The sequence below is a fragment of the Hippichthys cyanospilos genome, chromosome 22 (assembly GCF_059441005.1).
Source record: "Hippichthys cyanospilos isolate Australia breed blue-spotted pipefish chromosome 22, RoL_Hcya_1.0, whole genome shotgun sequence".
Classification (NCBI taxonomy): Eukaryota; Metazoa; Chordata; class Actinopteri; order Syngnathiformes; family Syngnathidae; genus Hippichthys; species Hippichthys cyanospilos.
Window position 1 is genome coordinate 4,746,224 of NC_142390.1, and position 21,442 is coordinate 4,767,665.

General features: G+C 39.9%; 1 protein-coding gene across 3 annotated transcripts in view; it reads left to right on the top strand.

Moving 5' to 3' along the window:
• The first annotated feature begins 1,784 nt into the window (after positions 1-1,784).
• ptprz1b (protein tyrosine phosphatase receptor type Z1b) overlaps positions 1,785-21,442 on the top strand; it is a 31,102-nt gene continuing 11,444 nt past the window's right edge. For all 3 annotated transcript variants that reach the window (XM_088406650.1, XM_088406651.1, XM_088406652.1), the window contains exons 1-3: positions 1,785-2,024; positions 14,393-14,461; positions 19,956-20,135. In XM_088406650.1, the coding sequence (XP_088262776.1) occupies positions 1,967-2,024; positions 14,393-14,461; positions 19,956-20,135 (307 nt within the window). In that variant the 5' untranslated portion in view covers positions 1,785-1,966. The remainder of the gene's footprint in view (positions 2,025-14,392; positions 14,462-19,955; positions 20,136-21,442) is intronic.

The window sequence follows — 21,442 nt, forward strand, 5'->3', positions numbered from 1 at the left end:
CACACTACACCAAGACTTTTTTTGGACGATGAAAGGTGTTTTTGGTCGAAAAAGCACGTTACTGTATATTTTTCTCCTTTGTATCGAGGCAGCTCGGTGGAGCAGTGGTTAGCACGACCCGAGTTCAAATCCACCTCGCTCCGGCCTTCCTGTGTGTTGTTTGCATGTTCTCCCCGAGCCCATGTGGGTTCCTCTCACACTCCAAAACCATGCGCGGGAGGTTTATTGGACATACTCAATTGTCCTTCCGTGAATGGTTGTTCGTCTCTATGTGAAACCAGTTCAGGGCGTCCAAAGTCAGAGGCTCTCGAAGAAAACTCTCACACATACATGGATCTCTCCTGTATATTCCGGAAGCACGTGAGCGAAGAGGATATTGTAACAAACAGCGGAACCTAAATGTTGGCCCTACAAAGTGGGACAAAAAGGCTCTCCTGGCGGAATTGAAGGGGGATTATCTCTCTTAATTTATGCAAATGAATGCACAGGGAGTAACGAGAGTAGCTTGTTCTTGTGAGACTCAAGCCCGTCTCTCGCATTCTCACACACAAACACTGAAAAGCTGCCACCGCCGTGTGTTTTTCAACCATTGAAGCCTGTTGCATGTGAACCCCGCTCCCGACTCATTCTCTTTTTGTTTTCCCAGCGCTCACACTCGGCGCTGTTCAGTCGGGTCCTTCGGGCCCATGTTGTTCTCCAACCTTTGCCTAATCCTTTTACGTTAATACACACTTTATTTCCGCTGTGGGAGAGTTTTGTCTTGTTCCGCTGTGTGAGGCTGCTCCAGTTCACTGGACTAAAAGCCTTTCTTTTCCACAAATTATTCACCGTGATCAGCGGGGTCTCCGTGATTTTGCTGAATCCCGAGTTCCACGAACGCACCCTTTTGTGAAAGGTCCTCCAAAAGAGACTTGAATGTCATCTGGGATATGGCAACCATGTTGATGCAAAAGCTAACAAGATTCCATTTCTGAGCTTGTGCAAAAATCCCCCTTTTTCATGAGATCATTATACTCAGAACGATCACAAAGGGTTGGACGTAGGGGGCCGTGCCCACCCACCGAGAAGTTTGTGCCACCTCACTTGGGGCACAGATCACGAAAATTAAATTGACACAATAACAAAAATATACATGTTATTTTATCATGGTAGCTATTTTGTTGTCCATTAAAGGAATACCAACGTTTTACTCCAAACATTTTTGCGCTTGAAATAAAATATAATAAACACCAAATAAATGTAAGAATCCCCTCGCCTGAGTGCAAAAATATTCGAGTTTTGGATTTATATTTAGCTAATTCCTTACAGATAATCCAATACTGTGTTCAGTACAATAAATTAGTACGTCATTTTCAGTGGTTAGCAAGTGCATTCAAAGGTAATGATCATTCAACATTCAGTCACATTGAGTTTGAGAAAATATTTACTTCGTGCAGCTGAAAATTACTCAATAAATCATTGTTTGAGTAAAAAGTAATTCAACCGGTTGATTGCTAGCTAAGTTTTCACCACTTGTGGAGGCAGGATGCTAGAAGGGACGACAAGGGAGGGGGGTCAAATTCAAGCTAGGACCGGCTCTGCATACAAGGGATGCAGTGCAGTTCTATAACCACAGTGATGAAATTGCAATTAATTTCAATGAAGCGCAGTTTATGCAACAGGAGATTTCAGGAATGAAAGACGCTGATTGGATGTCAAGCGCACGCACACACACACATAATCAAATCCCCGGAGTCACATCAACAAGACGGCCCTCATTCATTTTCATTAAGGCGGTGGGTGGGCTCACTTCATCCCTCTTTGCGATTCGCGAGTGCAGCGTCAACGTTCAGTCAGCGAGCTGCACAGCGCTCGTTTCAACCAGATCCGAGCCAGCCGAACCCGAGCGTCGACTGGCGCCGGAGCGATGATCTGCTAACGCATCTTTTACGCACACGGCAACGTTTCATTTTTGACGCGGGGGACCATGGAGACTGGACGGGTCCAGCAAGTCTTATCGGGGTTTTTCCTCCTCAGCCTCGCGGGTAAGAAAATTCGGTATTTCTCATCGCTCCTGTCATTAATTACGATAACGCGCATTTGTGCGCAAATTAATGAAACTTTTTTTTTTTTTTTTTGCAATGCATTGTTGTGCTTACGAATGCAGACACATGTTGAAGAGTGACTAGAGACGATGTGCCGCAAGCACGCCGTCTGCTATGCATGCCTGCTACATAGTGCACTCACTTCGAGCAGCCCCAACTATTTTGAATGATATTTAGCGTGCAAAGCGCTGCCATATTTGCATCTCACCATTCCGTGAGCTCGCTGAAGCATCTGCATTGATCATTTTTTCACGCTCATTATTTTTCTTCATGTGCTACTCATCTGGAAATACACCAAGAGGCAAAGCAGGTCCTCCACTCTAAACGTATTTAAAAGACCAAATGTTATAGTTTTAATACAGTGATCCCTCGTTAATCGCGGGGGTTACGTTCCTGAAACTAATCAGCGATAGGCAAAATCCGCGAAGTAGCTATCTTCTTTTATTTTTTGAATAATTATTATACATGTTTTAAAGCTGCAAAAAAAACCTTACAATACACTTTACAGTGGTACCTCTACTTACAAACACCTCTTGTGAAAAATTCAGCTTACAAAATCCCTTTACGGATTTTTTTTTTAAAAATCTAGTAACAAGAGAAATTTCAAAATACGAAAGGCGACATTGTTGGTATTTAACATGAGACACGTGACACCAGCGCTCGAGCCAACATGATTGTATTGTAATATATTATCACAACCCGTGATGGTAACTTTTTTTTGCCATTTTTTATGATTAAAGAGTAAACATGTTGTTAATTAATTCATCAACCATTGTTTTTCTCATGCAATTACTGCCTTTAAAATACATTTTGCCATTTTCTGTTAACAGAAAATGTGTTTCAGGCTCAGCTAACGACCAATCATGGCTTTTTTTGTTACCTATGCACCTGTGATATAATTTTCAGTTGACGTCAAATGGCAAAATTAAAGTGTATGTTATTCCTCAACTATTATTTTTATTGTTTCCCTCACTTTTTTGACACGTTTCAACTCAATTCCAATTTATCCGATTCACACCACTCCAATTTTAACATGTTCCAAATATTCATGTGAGGCGTGCTCGAATTTTGGTATTCCAAATATTTACCACGATGCACAATTACTCATTTTAACCCCAATAAGTTCCATTCATTTCCAATGGGAGATTTGACATCATTATTAAAGCTTTCCCATTTCACATCCACAAGATTTAGCTCATTCATTTCACCTTAGGGATGGTTTCCAACTTTCCACATCATTCCACATCAGTCTATCTCATTCCAATTCATTCAATCTCTCTTCATTCAGCCCTATGCTTAATTATAGACAAAAAAAAAAAAAATGCTGCTTAAAATAGCCAAACAAGTATCCCTTTCAAATCTAACATCAAATTCAATGTAAATTTACAGGGATCAAAGCAGTGCTAGGGTCTAATTAGATTGCTCTCGTTTCATTATTGTTATTATCGTCCCAGCCCCTAGGAGGCATAATGCGGTGGATTGCTTTGAAAATGTATGATTTATTAATCAGCGTTGGTTCGAGTTCCCTATAATCCTCATGTAGTATCAACTCAAACATTTTTCAGCCTTCACCCTCGTATTTTGAGAGCGGTATCTTTCAGATGCACGGAATATGTCTGAAATATTGCAGATTTAGTTCAGAGTAGCCAGCGAGGCATCGTTCCCTGCAGCTACATGACTACAGCGTTGTCCAACCATCTGTCTCGCAGTATGCCAAGTCCCAAACAGTTTCTTGTTTGATTTGCGCAGTATCACACATGCGATAAACACGCGCGCGTTCAAATCTGTGCGAGCTGGACGATGCGCTCTTCGTGACCTTTTTCGGACGAGTCGTTCCGAACACGGTCTGCCTCGCCTTTGGGTAGTTTTGTTGATGTTCGGTCATCCAAGAGAGCATTCGGGAGGACTGGGAGGTCACTCGTGTTGGACGACATGGCCTAGCGATTGTTTTTTTGAAATGTTTTTTCAGCAAGTACCTCCTGAAAGCATTTTTGCATGGAAAAAAAACAACTTGAAACTGAATGCAGTGACATGCTTGTCTATTTTATTCAGGATGAAATTTCAGGAACTCCTAAACATAGATCATTTTACATCTTTACTTTTTTTCTGGCTCGTCTGATGGAAAATTACGTTAGACACTGTGTATCTGTATACAACTTTACAAAGAATTCACTATGACGCAATTTAGCAAAAGGTTGCTTCATGTTCCAATTCATTTGCTCTTAATTTGACAGGAACCTTCCAAGGCTCCCTTTTTTAGTTGTTTTGCAAAGCAGTTTTTCGACTCATTGACTTAACATGAGAATCCATTTTCACATTATTTTTTTCAAAACCTGAATCTGTTTCTTTCTTTTTAAGTGAGCTTGTTGCTTGAAAAATCCCTCCTTCGATCACATTCAGAGTAAATGCGACGTGAAGGTTTTAAAACCTTAATGATCCGTTCGGCTCTGTCACTGCGCCATATGCTTTGCAACCACATGTTCTCTCAGTTGTGATCGCACCTGCTGCGCCTTTTTCCATATGCCCTGTTCTCCAGGAAACAGCATATTTTGCACGTATTACTAAAGCATGTTTTGATAGCGGTGAGTGTGTGTCTCTGCTGGAATACAAATGAAGCAATAACAGCTCCAGTTTATTGTTGTTGTAATGTTTCAGGAGTTTGGCCCCTTGTGACTGTGAATTATCACATTGGGCTATTGATGGCTCGCTAGCTTGTGACAATTGGTGTGATGGACTCTCACGTAAACAGCCAGCGTGCTATTGATCATTTCGCAGCTCACAAGGCTTGCTGCCAGCCCGCGTGTGTGTGTGTGTGTGTGTGTGTTGGTGTTGCTCAAATAAAATACAAATCTCTTCTAATCAAGTTTATCAAAAGATGCCACCAATCTCGTCATGTTAATGAGAGTCTTGTGATCATATGTTGTCCTTGTGAGATACCATCTGGTCTAAGCGGGGCATCCGCCGACATTATGGGATGCCGATTGGTGTAATAGTAATTGCCTTCAAAATCTGGCACACTCCCTAAGTGAAAGCATGAATAATATATGGAAAGCGCAGATGACACGGTCTGGATCATGAATTATTGTATGGATTAATTATGTGTAAGATATGCTTTTATTTACATTAGATCCATCAAACTCATTACAATCCCCGTATAGATGACATGGAACACTGTTGGCGGTTAACCAGATGTTATTGATTACAGTATTGATTAACTACCAGACGTGGAGGTGTTGGTTTCAGATGATGTCATTTTTTGGAATGAACTTGGATGGTTAAAGCAAATAAAAAGCATAAATAATAGATAAGTACGTTGTCGTCGAGTTACACAATACTTAAAGGCTCGTTTAATTCCCCTGCAAATCAAAAGCCCGCTTTTTACTTATAGCCCATTATGAGATATTATTTGTAATTTGCTCCTCTTCTATCTTTTAACTCCCTGCTAAAAAGGAGATTATGGCTGCACTAACTTTACCCCCTCCACTCATGAAGCCAGGCTCTGTAAACCATCTGAATAAAAACCTTCCGTGAGGGCAAATAAATCTTGTTAGAAAGCTTTCCTAAAGCCTTCTTAGCTGTCTGGTTTTTTGTGATTTTTATAATTTCCTTATATAGTTGTTTCAGTCTTACGAATGGAACGTGAGATAAGATTTCCTCACAAATAGAAGTGGGTTACGCTGATAGGAACTAATGTGTTGGCAATGATACAAAGCACAGATGTTAAAGTAAATAATTGATTTACTTTCTGCTGGGATATTTTGCCGTCCCTCCTTTTGTCTCTTGCTTTCACCATCCCAAACATTTTATTCATAAGTTTGTCTTTAATCCACTTAGCAGCAGCCTCCTCTTGCCATGCCTGCCTGCTTGCTGTGAGTTGATTTTACAAAGCCAGGCCGGGTCATGAGGACAGCTGCTCTTCTCTTTGATCGCGAAAAGCTTGGACAGGAAGCGGCTCGGGCAACGTGCTCCAAAGTTTTCTCCGGAGCTACTCTCGATTGATGGGGCAAGAGGAAAACGTAATCTATGAAGACAAGTTACAATCTGCTTGGCATTTTGACTCATTTTACAAAAAAATATTTATGCAAATGTCTCCCGATGACCATTGAAGGCACTTCAGGGGGTACATTGGATTTGAACAGGATTTCTGCAGGTATCAGCAAACCTAATTGAATTCTTTTTGCTCGCGACCCTTGTGAGCACAAAATACCTTTATCCTTTTCAAATTAAGAGCAAAATAATTGGAACATGAAGCAACTTATGGCTAAATTGTGTTATGGTGACTCCTTTACAAAAAATGATCCCTCCTTTTATAGGTTTTATACAAAGGCGCATGGTAATTCATGACAATTTTCCAGTAGGACACAATCTACCTATAAAATATATTTTTATAACTAGATGCGAATTAGTACATCAAGCGAGTCAAGAGTTTTATTGTCATATGTATAGTGTTATTATACCACACGATGAAATTCTTATTCAACAGACTACATTCCATGAGCAAATAAATAAATAGCAATTAAAAAAGCAATAAAACAAAAAACAGAAACAATGGTGCTAATAATATATTGGGAAATATCATGCAGTGCAAAATATTATTTATGCATGCAGGAAGAGGCGGATTAGCTTTAAATATGCTAACATATACCAAGGGGAAATAACCTGGCACAAACAAAAATGCTAATGAGCTAAACGCATACAAGGCGGCACAATATAATATGCTGAACATAAGAACTAACATTAGCTAGCATGTTAAACACAGTCGCAAGTTGTTGGCTCAACAAACAAACTAATTCTGGGCATATTATCTTACAAAGAAAGTACAACTTACCGACGCTCGTAGGAGACAGAACAATTGAAGCCACGGCGTCCTTCCTCACTACAAAATGCGATATCAACAGCAAACAGGCTGTGGAAATGATCCAGCACTCCCAATTTGCTCGTTTAAAGTCTATTTCTGCAGTTTTATTTCGACAGATGCCTCGTTGACAGCCAGCAACAAAGTTTTAACGGCTGCTACACAACATTGGATGGCACACCGATCATGCCGGCGCTCACTGCATCCCAATTTGCAATTTGTTAACAAAAATTGGATGCAAACAGAGCCAGTCAGACTCTTCGATTGAATGATTTGTCATTCGGAGCCTGCCTTTGTTGTGATAATCTGTCGAGATCCGCTGACGCATTTGACTTCGAGGTTTTGACATAATTGCGGCGGTTCTGTGGGAAACAGAAGGCGTCGTTGTTTTGGTTGTCAAAAGTGAAGTGGAAGCCAAAAGCGATTGGTTGAATGAATGTGAAATGTATTGCGTCTGTCAAGGAGCAGGGTCATCTGGGTACTGTGACCAAATCTAAGTTGATTAACGCTCACCCCGTCCAACTTTTCAGCCACCCCCCCAACCACCCTTAAAGCATGTTCACATTCCAATAGTAATCCATGAGTAGGAGTTCAGAGAATGACAGTCTGGCCCATTTCCAGTCCCCTCCCCTTGGCCCTGCTCCGAGTTCTCAAGTGCCCTCAACCGGGTGGTGGTCCTTCACAAGCAAACAGCAAGGGGTACACATCCTCACTTAAATGAGACGCTTGTTCCACAACTATAAAGCATTCCGATTTGTTTACCCTCCACAAAGGTCTGACTGTTAAAACACATCAAAATGTGAGCAAATTCAAGAAAAAACAACCAATAACTGAAAAAAAACGTAAAAAAACAAAAATGAATACATGAAAAACAAAAAATAAACAGAAACATTTAAAATAATATTGCCTCTTAGTAGCTACTCAACAACCAATCACAGTTCAGCTTGCAAAGGTCACAACAAGCTCAGAAAACAGGTGAGCCGTGATTGGTTGTTATTGACGTTCTGAGCAACTGTGATGTCATTTTCAGGTGACAACTTTTGCTGCTTAATTCATATTCCACAAATGCATTAGTAATCAGAGCAATATATTACTGAACAAAAACAAAACTTTGGGTTGACTTTAAATTGGGGAGAATTCAAGAGACAATTATTTCTGCTATTTCTATCTTTATTTATTTATTTATACTAATACAGTGCCTTTCGTGTCACACAAATGTTCTGACTCAAAATTGTTCATAACGCCTCACTCCATTTTCATCAAGGCTAAGCTTGCGGAATTGGGGACAGCGTCCTTGTGCGCTATTTTGGTTTTTGGGGACAGTGGCTAGCAACTAGCAAGTGCGGCAAACAAGTGAGGAATTGGGGGGCGTGACCCTCGACTGAAAGACGTCTCCATGGCGATGGAGAGAGTCGGATCAAGAAGCCGACAGGAAGTCAGGGTGTTCCACGCGCCTCCGGGGGGCTTTTTGGTTGTCATGTTCCGTTGTCATGGAAACTCCACTCATTCAGACCGAATGCTGATGGACAACAGGTTGGCATCATTCATTAATGAATATTTTCCGCTGGCAGACATCACATTGAAAATATTTTCATCGTTTCTGTCTTGTGCAGAAAGGATGCGTTCCGACAGCGCAAAATCATACAGATTTTTATTTTCCTTTTTCGCCGCTGTATTAGGATGCAGGGCCACGCCGCTGAATGGATGAAGGATTACTAATCGCACACATGCACGCGCACGCTGTATTTTCTCACTTTGTGCCAAGCAGATGGGATTGGTGCATCTCACTGCTCAGACCATGCAGGCAGGCAGATTAGTGCGTCACACAAATGAGGTGAACTATATATATATATATATATATATATATATATATATATATATATATATATATATATATATATATATATATATATATGTATATATAAATAATGTGTTCTGGTTTGCTTCTTAGCCCAAGGTTCAATTTGAAAGCAGTCAAGAAGACAAAATAGTTTCTAGTCTCATCACACACTTACAACCCATCAAAAATATCTTCGCTGCAGGCTAGAATGCAGCAAGAAAGCTTATTCATCCTTTTACACCTGCTAGCCGGAGGTGGAAGGTTGTAATTGCAAATGGCTGGATGAAGAATGATGTTTTTATTACGTTTTTGAGGCTTTGGATTTAACATACAAGCAGCCCACCTTACCCGCTGACTTTCGGTTGTGGTTGAGATTTTGGGAGAATTTGCCAAATAGAAGTGAGTTTGTGACCTACTCTGTCCAAGTGGTTGTAATAGTAATCAAAATATTGATAATAATAATATTCAACCCCCTGATGTTTTGCTCATTGAGCTGTTTTCATGCAAAGTGAAACATTTCATCAACCCAAAATGTTGTATGTATATTCCATATGTAAACAGCCAACATATAAGTTGGAAAACAGGACAAATAGATGAGCATGCAATACTCCCAGACTGTTAATGGATCAAAAAATCTACTGTTAAAACTCTTTTTCTTAAGAAATGGCGCTATTCTTTAAACTGACCTACTGTATATTTTGTACATTTTTGACATCTGTTTAAAATGATTACAGTACACATGCTGCTTCATGGTCCAATTAGTTTGCTCTTAATTGGAAAATAAAAACCTCCTCTTCCTGTCACCAACGTACAAATATGAATTAAATCTGTTTTGAGTTGCATTAAAAACAGCAAGCATGAAATTAGATTTGCTGAAACCAACAGAAATCCTGTTAAAATCTCACATCACGTCTGAAGCGCTCTCACGTATTTCCAAAAGTACTTCCCCGTTTGAGAACTGCTTCTCTGAATAATATTTTGGGAGATTTTATTATGACTACATAAAACATGTCTAGTAGTTGTCCTATTTGGCTGCAAATCTGAAGGATTAAAACCCAAATTGGTGTCAGAACAAGTGTGGCGTAAACCTCTGGATTTGTTGAATATTTTTTTGTGCGCAGTCAATTTATGTCAATGTTAGTGTTTGTCTGGAGTGGCTCCTTTTTTTTTTTTTTTTTTTTAAATCCCCAGCATGAAGAAAGGGCTGAACTTTAAAAGCGGCACTCAAGGCGCTTCGACTTGATGAAATTGTGGGGAAAAGCTAAGCTTTCATCATGCGTGGTGTCAGGCTGTCAGAGTATTTATTCATGTGAACCCCTTGCCTTTTATTAATCCTGCCGTGGTTCACTACACAGTACGAGAGTGCAACATTGATTTTTTTGTCATCCTTCGGAGGCAAGATTACGATAAACACACGGCATCATTCAGTGTTTACTACTGCATGGTATATATTACACCATCAATTACACAAATATAAGACTATAAATGTGTGAAGGACGCCTCGGGCATATTAATTTTTAATGAAGGCTTGTGATGCATTTGTGTGCTGTTAAAGCGCTGCAAAGTTAAAATAGAAAAAGGTTCAGTACCCCATATGTCTGCATATAATGGGGTGTTACATTTCACTCTGTCTTTGGATGTATATGTGTGTACGCGCATATACAGCTGTCCAACAGGGCCCCGAATTCTCACGATCACCTCTCACACACACAGATCCCAATGATAAGCTTGTCTTCTTGGGTTTTAAATTGCAGCTTTTACTGCTGCCCAGGCCTAGTGGAACAATGCACGGTTTGTTTAAACCTCCACTGTCTTCCACTTAACATAAAGCCTGATCCCATTAACTGCTTCCTTCTGCTGCTGGACTCGAGTGTGAGACAGATGAAGAGATGAAGAGTAAATGTCTGTGCTGCCGCCCTATCAGTAGGCAGCAAATGGAGCACAATGACTCTCAAAGTGCTCATCTTTGCGTGAGGTGCTTAGTTATCAACCTACACGTCTGTATAACTTAATTAAAAAGTCATATCACAGACGTAGGAATTCGAGTTTTGTGGGGGCTCAAACTTCATTTTCAGTATGTCAGTTGAAACTCATAGCAAGTCTCGAGAGATTAGCATGCATTGTACGGCTGAAAATGTTCACTACCAGAGCCGGGAAAGAATTAAATTAATTCAATTAATTCAGCTTTTTTAAAATCACCGATTTGAAAAGTGGCAAAATGCTGGACGGGTGGTTACAATACATGTACTAACTACTTAATTGTGATGCATAAAATGTAAATTGTTCAGGCAATTATTGTTCAGGCAACCTAGAACATTTAATAAACAAAAAAAAAACAGAGGGAAGACAAGTAGCTTTTACTCGCGAGGTGAGCCGTCAGAGATGTGTGTTCAGTTCACCAGTATTCTATCGGTCTAAATTCACACCCAGTCCGTTCTCATTTATTCATTTGGGTTAGCCCTAGTTACAAAGCCATGTCAGCGTAAAGAATCAGTTTGTGATTGTGGGGGATGTAGGTACAAGTCCATGCTGTGATCTTCTTTCCCAGGAACATCAAAACCAACAAAAACCCCAACAGAAAGCGTCCATGTCTAATAATCTACCAATATACTTATTGCAAAATACAAATATTGGATTATATATTATATTTAGCAGTAAAAAGTTGTTTTTTTTTTTTATAATATTTGAAGAAAGTTATGTGCAAACTGTGAATGTTCAACTTACATTCACACTGATTTTCGATCAGAATTCACAATTTTTTTCTGAATTTTACACAGGATTTTTTTTTTTTTAATGAATCTGACCTTTAAATAAATATTAATTATTTCTTCCATTAAAATTGTAACTGTCCATAATGAGTGAAGAAAATTGAGACTTTATTTATATGTGTTGCATTTATTTCCATTCCTGCAAGGTTTACCTCATCTCGCCTTCCTCCACATGGTCTCCATAATTCTTGACACGGAACACAGCTGACCGCCTTCCAAATTATCGCTAGGATTTGAGTTGGACCCTCTGGTGAAAATGATACACTGAATTCTTGCAAGGTCACTCAGCATGTTTCCAGTGAGGTAAATATGTGTTAGAACGCTAAAATCATGTGGCAAAAATATAGATGAGGCAGAGTTAGCTGTTATCTATTTTGTACAGAGGTACTCTATTTTTCTCAGTGATGGCAAGACAAGGAGACAATTAAATGAAAAAGGCTCTTTGGAAAGATAAATAGGATGACTTGGTATTTGGGGTTCTTTTAATCAGTTTGCGGCGCTATAAGGAAGCCGACGGGCGATTCCCCCATTGGAAGGATTTGGGCTAAATCAGCCCCCAGGAGTCTGCTAATCCCGCACTGTTGTATTCGTTAGATTTCTGCTGAGACAGGCTCCATCATCCCAAAATGATCAACAAGCCTGCTTGCAGCATCTTCACACAGCTTGAGCTTGTGGGATACTAGTCGGATTTTGTAATTAGTGGAAAATAGACTGATTTTGTACATTTGGGCTTTTGTGATTTACTCTCTGTTCTCAGCATAACATGAGATCAGCGGTTCTCAAATTGGGGAATATCAGGATTTCTGTAGGTATATATGCTTTTTAATGACAGGAATAGTACTTTTATTTTCAAATTTAAGGCAAATCAATTGTAAGACATAGGGGTGTGCCGAAAAAATCAAATAAACCATGGCCAGTAAGCCCAGTACATTTTTTGGTGAACAATGAAAGCTAACCAACAATGAATTCCAGAGCGCAAAGAGTACAGTGAACATAATCCGAACGCCACAAGGGGACTACTGTACCACAAAGAATGAAACATAACACTGATCAATTTCAAAGGGATTTCAGCGAGCCAAAAAAAGTGACTCTTAAATGTGTCATATGAGATAAGGTAAAAAGATGTAAGCGGGCAATACAGCTTTGATGTGCGCCAAATTTCAACCGCGCGGTAAAACTTCGATCATTCCGACTTTAACGAGGAGGAGAACAGCGAGATTAGCGAATGAGGGCCCAATAAAAGAGAGAAGAAAAGAAGTAGCCTCAGGCTTGTAGCATCAGTAATTGCCTCATTAACATCCCGCAGCCGTATTTCATGTCATGTATTCTTTGCTGCACACACACCATTGAAGCTAATTATTACCTGTTGTTTCTCTTTTAACCTCTGACAGAATCATAATTTAAAGCTGGAATGGTATTATAGTGATGCTATAGAAATATTTTGAAAATAACGTTCTACAAATAAAATAAAGAGTTTAAATTATGTGTGATTTATATTACGTAATGTTATCTTGAAGTAGGGCTCTATAATTAACTCTTTAGTAGGGTTAGACACTTTTTAGACACTCCTTTAACATGTACGATATTTCAAAATAATATATATAAATAATAAATAATATATATAAATAAATACCTGTAATTGAATGACAGGACTCCTAAAAACGTAAAATGACATATTTGGGATTGAATGAGTACATTTGAAAGCTAATTTGTTGTACAATTAGTATTTTGAAAAAATGATTTTTTTCCACTTCTTGTTGACTGAAAATGACATCACTTGTGCTGAAGGATCAATTAATGACAAATCATTCGTTCAGCTTCTGAACATCACATGATCATCAGGTGAGTCATGATTGGTCATTACCCGAGCCTTGAGCACATGTGATGTCATTTTCAGTTAACAGCAAGTAGAATAATGTGTTTTTAAATGTATTAACTAGACATACAAAAAATGAAGTTTCAAGTTAATTGAGGACAAAATATGAACTTTTTACTGCTAAAAATAACAAAAGAAATACATTATTCCGTCAAGCAAGATATGGACAAGCTGAATGTTAAAATTAAAACTTAAAACATCACAATGGAGTAGAATAGAAGAGAAATGTGGCCCTCAGGTGCAAAAGTTCAGGAGTCGAGAAAGAAAAGAAAAAGAAACAAAATTTTAGACCATATTTTTTTAGCCATATCACTCATATTTTGAAGCATTATTAATTTGGGGTCACCTGAATATGCATGAATGCAGAGAAGAACTTTGTTTACCGGGTCTGTACACGGTAGATACATTTAAAACAAAATTAATAAGCAGCTCAAAGGTGATTTTAATGCTACAAGTACACACTGTTTACACCATCTTTTTTTTTTTTTTTTTTCATCCCGCCGCGGTAAACAATAGGATTATGCTGACTTCATGTTGTGGAGATGATGGTAGTTGCCTCTGACCTAAATTTGACTCCGCTGAGGGCTTGGAAGTTGGAAGGAAGGTTTGCACACAAGGAAAAAAAACAAGGATGCCATATTCACCTTATTTTTGATTTATTCATGTTCACGTGGCATCCCTGCTCTGCAGAATTCAGGCATAAGTAATCATTATTCTTTCGCTTTTCTCATGATGTTGACTCGCTTCCCTGCCGTGGTTTTCATGCTGTGACTCACCTAATTTGCCTACTCGCTCATGTTCTTCCCTGCAATGACATCATGAAATGCCCTCAGCGTCAGTGTGCGTTGGCTGAATTCAAAATGGAGCTCAGGCATACTTTGTCATACAATGCATGAGATTTGAAAACCTTGATGAAATATTGACTACAAAGCACCACTAAACTGTCTTCTTTTTTTCTTCGCTCTGTAGTGGGAACGGTGGAACCTTTGGTCCGAAACTTGAAGAAAGTCCAAGAGGACATCGACTGGTCGTACGCAGGTAGGCACCATTCCGAACAAACGACCGCCACCTATCAAAATCCTGACAAGAGAATGAACATATCCTGACGTTTAAGAGTGATTTGAAAACATCCAAAGCCTCAGTGACAAGCCCAGCGTATGTCAGTCTCAGATCACTTGATCTGCAGGAATTACCGTATCTGTCAACATCTCCCATTGGAGAGCCTTGATCTGCCTGGGGCCATATGCTCACATGACTACAGCTAACTCAGCGCGGGGCCCTGCTGTGCTAAGCTGGACAGAAACAAGAGTGGTCGCAGGCAGACGAATAATAGTCCGAGTCCCTATGGGGGGAGATTATGGCCTGCTAAAGGAGAATCAGGTCTGAAGGGGTCATTCCTGGGCTAATGGAGTGCCATTAAACTTATTAACCTCATGCGGATTTCTAGTCTTTTGATGGCTGCATTCAGTTACAAACAACATTGTGCCACGTCACTAAATGTATTTCTTTTTATAATTATGGGATCACAGTTCTGGGACCCCAGTTCAAATCTAACTTGCTCTGGCCTTCCTACGTGGAGCTTGCACATATATATATATGTATATGTGTGTGTGTATATATATATATATATATATATATATATATATATATATATATATATATATATATATATATATATATATATATATATATATATATATATATATATATATATATATATATATATATATATATATATATATATATATATATATATTATTGTTAGTTTGTTTCACAACAGAATCAATTATAAACAACTGTTTTGTTTTTTCTTGATGAGTTATGATGCAGTAGTTGAGGTTCCCACATGTAAATTTGGTTCATTTGCCTTGACGGCAATCTCTTCCGCTAGAATTGTTTTTCCGCATTTTACTTGTTTTCTTTCCCTCCGTTGAATCTTTCCAATCAGCTCTTCGGCACACACACTTCATTTGTCGGAGCGACAATGTTTTTGTTAGGCGGTGTGCCTCCTCTTCCTCACTTCAATCTGTAGTCTTATTTTGGGGGCCACTTGCTTATTTATCACACAACACTCGTCAGTCTGCTCATCGTCACACGGAAAGGCGGGCTGGTGCCAGTTTGTGTTGCCTCACTGTAACCGGAGACACTCCTGCCATATGTATGTGTGTGTGTGTGTGTGTGTGTGTGTGTGTGTGTGTGTTCTGGTCACAATCGAGTCTTTCTGAGCAGCTCTGTTCCCTTCCCCTGTGCTGTTCACTGAGCCGTGAGTAAAAAAATTAACATGTGAAAGAAGCACACTTCATTGTGAAGCAGCATGCGCTTCTTTTTGGAATGCTTGGGAGAGAGAAGTTGATTATATAATAAAAGGAAAATTTTGGTAAAACAAGAGGCAGTGACAGTGATGACAAGTGTGAGAAAATCCCAAAAAGTAGAAGTGAAGCATCGTATGTTTGTCACGGATCCATAGGGCGTTTTTTTGTTTTAAATTGGAGTTAATTGGACTTATCGGTTTGCCATTTGCATGAGATTTTGGACAAACTTCCACTTCCTTCATGATATACTCCTCATGTTCCCCGGTGGCCCCGGGATCCTTCTGCCTGGAGGATCCCCCCGGGGTCCCATCTGTTCCGTTTGCATGCAAGTTTGCACTCTGATTATCCACAGCGAGGCGATGGCACGCATGATTTTATTTCTCACTTATCTCCTATTTAACACAACTGCATTTTCTATTATTCCCAGACTAAAAGGGCACCACCCCACAAATTAGTTGGATGAAACTAGGCGCCGGGGTGCAGCCTGGGCCAAGGAAGCGGCGAGCCAATTTGGGTCAGATCTGTTTAATGTAGTGCATTTTTTTTTTTTTCCACTTGCCTACATTTGTGGGAGTGTAGGAGTACTGATGCGATGTGATGTACTGACCTCGGACCAGCGTTCACAGCTGGAGCCTGCAGCGCTCCACTTTGCTGTGTTAATTTGTTTCAAAATACAAGCTGCCAGAACTGTTTGAAAGCCAATCCGCTGGGCTGGCTTTCGCTATGACGATTTTCCAATGGAACGATTTGTCATCGTGCCGTCCCGTCAACTTTGTTTGAGCACATTTTGCTGTGCACAATTTTGTGTAAAGTCCCCTGATTGCTGTGTATGATATCTAAAAGTGATTTGCTAATCTGAGCTCATGCACTCCCACATCACTCACCGGACAAGGCCCCACCTTTTAAAGCCACACATAAAGTCAAAGGTCACATTTTGTTTCCTTTACTGCAAAATACATCATTATTTGAATAAATGATGGCAGGATTGGGAGACTAATCCATTCTGAAAATCTTCAAAAATCGAGCAAAAAAAGTACGCAGTAGTATACAAGCCTTAGCAGCAAATAAAAATTGTCACGGAAGATGGTATATGTACGTTTTGTGTATTGAAAATGGACGGATATGGGCAGATATTTTCAACATACTGCAGAGTTAAATAGCAGTTCAAACTCAAAATAAATACTTTGATGGTTTCCTGTGTTTTCCATAAGAACTCCCAAAAGTTCTATTTCAGTCTCTTTGATAGTTGTTCCATACATTGACACCTGAAAGAGACACCTTAAAGAGTATACCAATGGATTGACTGCATGTGGCTAAAAAAAAAAAAAAAAAAAAAAAGCAGATGAGCCACACTGGACTATAAGCCGCAGGGTTCAAATCATAAGAAAAAAGTTGAGGATTATTGTCCGAAAAATATGGTACAGTACTTGTTAGTGCCACTCACTCACCCTTTTTGACACCACATAGTTGACTTGTTTCTATTTCTTTCTGTTCCTGTCTTGTACTCGTCATAGATCCCACCTTGAATATTTTAACCTAAAGAACCCGCGAGCTGTTTTGACTGCGCGCCCCCCCCTCGCTATCTGTACCCACACGCACACGTTCACAGCTCTCGAGCGCTCAGCCAGTCACCAAATACTTGAGACCGGCCTTTCTTCTGCTCCAGTTGTTCAGCATTCTGGTGAGGCTGCTCCCACAGCCTTGTTTCACACGTGGGTTAATGATGGTGAGGTGTGCACACACATGCGCCACATCCTTGTCCTTCTTCTCTGCTTTTTTGCCTTGTACACACTGATACAAGTTGGCGAATTTCAGCTTTCATTTGCACTAAATAAAACAGAACCACTGCTTAAAGTTTCACCTGTACAAACCGGTACAGAATGAATTTGTATTTACAATACTTTTTAACATAAACTTGGGCATAAGTTGCTTCAAAGACACTCCATCTATTTAGCATTTTTTAGCAGTAAAAATGAATATTTTGTCTGTAATTATTTCATTATCCATTTTTTTTAATAGCTGCTTATCCTCACAAGGGTCGCAGGATTGCTGGTGCCTACCAAAGCTGTCAATGGGGAGGAGACACCCTGGACTGTTTGCCAGCCAATCACAGGGCACACTAGGACAAACAACCATTCACGTACCCAATCACACCTAAGGACAATTTAGTATTTCCGATACACCTGCCGTGCATGTTTTTGGAGTGTGGGAGGAACGGCTTGGGGAGAACATGCAAACTCCACAGAGAGATTTGAACTCGGATCCCTTAACTGTGAGGCAGACGGGCTAACCACTGCTCCACCGAGCCGGCCAGCTAAATTATTATCTCCCTAAATTGTGTATGTTCTCTTTAATAAGTAGTGAACACTATTTACTATTCATGCATGCAATCTACTGAGTCGTCTTGTCCCGTTTATTCATTTTTGCCCTCCTGAGATTTTGACATACTTTCATGTCTAGACGAAGCTAAGATGAAACACTTCCTATAGATTGCCACCTTGCGTCTGCGTGGGCGTGCCGCTGCCATCTTGTCAGTGCGATTGTTTCCCCATTAAGAGGCACGGACTCTCGTTCTTAAGAGTAACAGTTCAAATGAAATAATACTCTTAGATTTCCTGTCATCCTCGATCATGTCCAAATTCAACAAAAGATTTGAATTAGAAATGAATCCCAAGATATTTAAACAAAAAGGCAAAAGCTGCTAGCTAAAACCTCTTGTGCTGTGTTCCCCGCCATTCGATAATTCATATTCAAAAGTCGGGTTAAACAGCTCCAACTGTGACGTTCCGGCTTTTAATCATTTATAAGCATTTGGCTATTTTTTGCCAGGGCTGAGGCAAACAGAAACAGACAGTCTTGGCCAAAAAATTGAGCCCTTACATTATTTAACTCAATAATCTTGCATGTTTTTCTGAATGGCTCCCTGGCTCAGCAGGGCAGAACGTCTTCAGAAGATGAAATTAGCACTTTTGTACCGTGTGTGTGTGTGGGTGTGCGCGCACCATCTGAGGGAGTCTAATTGGTTAAAGCATAAGCAGGAGGCGAGAGACATTGTCTATCATTCAGCATGAAAACACTTCAGAGTGGATTGTGTTTGCAATTAGGGCATTCAAACTTCTGATTTTATTTAGATGAAGGAAACCAAAACAAATTGAGGTTTTTACGCCTATTTACCAGAGTAAAACTGATTCCAATCCAACTTGAGACAAAATGTTGACTTTTTACTGCTGAAATTGGCCAAATGTGTTGATCAAGCTGGTAGTTATTATAATATTTGGGGTTCCGTGTCTTCGTCAGACATCAAATTTGCGTTTTGATTTCACAGGGACTACTCGAAACACTTTCATCCATTGCAGTTTTTCCTGGTCATTGCTTCCCTTTATGCTCGGCGGAGTCTCACTCTCCTTATCGTCACTTATCCGCTCACTACGGCAGAGTGAGCAGAAATGATGAGTGGAGTGCCAGAAGACGGAAATAGTTTCAGTCTTGACCATTTCAACTGCATGTGCGGGATCTGTCTTTCTAATGTTTTCCTCATTTTTTGATATTATGAGACTGCTATCCCCCGTGGATTCTTCTTATGAAAGCAGACATTAACATTGTGGTTATCGAATGTAAATTACTTATTCATTCACTTTAATTTCAGTACCTGACAGCGAAGGAGAATCTGGACGAGTCTTGTGGGATATTTATTCATCCTTGTCCAATAGGCTTCTTCATGTTGCAGTCTATTTGCTCTTATTTTGAAAAGAAAATGAGCCGTCCCCATCAGGGCATTTAAAAGCCTTGTATTTGATTGTTGATAGAAATACACTGTCTTGTAAAGCACATACTGTACCTCATGACATGTGCCACACACGTTAATAACTGTGGATTCCTATTAACGCAGTGCCGCCCTTGAGTCTGCATACACACTATTGAGCTCCATATTCCCCGTTGCCGTTCTGATGCAATCTTCCCGAGATGTTACTTTACCTCCCACACCGCCAGCTCTATTAGTCTCTGACTGAAAGAAGTTTGATGTGAATTTTGAATGCGATGTGAAATTTTTCGGTGGGTGGAATATCAATGTGTTGCACAGCTTGCTCGGATTTACATCACGTGCTTGGTCACCTTATAAGTGTAATATATTGCCACACTTAAAGCTTTTTGTTCTCCTTATTCATGCCTAGTTCAAAATAAAGACTTAACAATTTTTTACACTTCAAATCTTTGTGCAGGTGCCCTCAACCAACGTAACTGGGGTAAGAAGTACCCGTCCTGTAACAGCGCCAAACAGTCCCCCGTGGATATCGACGAGACCTTCACGCAGGTCCGACTTCAGTACCAGAACCTGCGACTGGAGGGCTGGGACAGACTCATGGCCGAGTCCACCACCATCCACAATAATGGCAAAACAGGTCAGCTGATGTTCTTCTCTTGCTTTTCGAATTAAACCCGAATCTTACACATTTTTTTTTTGCCCGTGCAGGTTATGCTTTTTTTTTAATTCATGCACGGTATAATGTATATACATACACTTTTTTGAGTTTTTTTCTTAGATAATGTAAACTTAGGCACACAACTGTTACACATTGTAGCGTACGTAACTAGTTGAGCCACGGAGCGGCGGTTGGGGACCTCTGCTGTAAAACACAGCATCTTAATCTCTGGGTGAGGAAAGAAGCTTAAGTTTCCAGATGCAGCAAAAAATAGAAGCTTCACAACACGGGGGTTAACGAAGGAGAGGAGCCATGAGGATTTAAAGGAACAGAGCGAGAAGGACTCATTGAGGGAGAGGCAGCCAGAGGCACAACACTACACAGCGAGCGTGTGGAGAAGAGAAAAAAAGATCAATGTCAAGAGGCAGAGATGAAGCCGGGCAAAAGAAAAGAGTCAATAAGGAGCTGGAGGCTAGAATGTATAGACGAGAAGTCGCGCTGGAAAAATTGGGGCGAGGGGAAAGTGTAACGACTGATGTCTTGCCTGATAAACACATGAATCCTGTTGGAGCAATTTCACTGTGCAGGATCCTTCAAATTCATCTGTTTCCCTCGCTCTTTTAAGTCAGAAAGGAAATTAGATATAGGTAGTGGTGCAGAGATACCAGGATGTGATGAAGAATAATGTATGGGCGGTACTGTCTCACTTAACTCTATTTCATATCCTGTTAGGACTTAATATCCTTGAGGAGATACTTGGAATTTATTAGGCACACATGCACAATTTAATACAAGAGTGGTGATGCACCAGCGCAGTTGTACAACCACATCACACACACAGCATTAGATCTCATTAGATTGTGCATCAGGAGCTTTTGTTGTTGTGAGTACAGTTCCGATCAAAAGTTTGTGTACACGTTGAAATTCGAATCATGCAAGCAACTACACAGTCTAATAAAGTAGTTAGTTTAAAAAAAATGTGTCAAGGCTTTCGGGGCCAGTTAGGATTTGTTTTTCAAACTTGATTGCTGTCCACCATCAAACTTTTACTTTTTGATAGCAGTCATATCAAAATGTATTTTTAGTAAATGCCGCGGGCCATAAAAATGTGGATGGCGGGCTACAAATGGCCCCGAGCTGTCGATTGGACACCTCTGATGGAGCGTATCTAACAATAGTGAGTACATTGTAAAGTAAAAAAATAAATACAGGAATACATTTGCTGTCCCTTTAAAATAACAACACATAGAAGAAAATGTCTTTGTTGAATGTAACAAAAGTGAGTA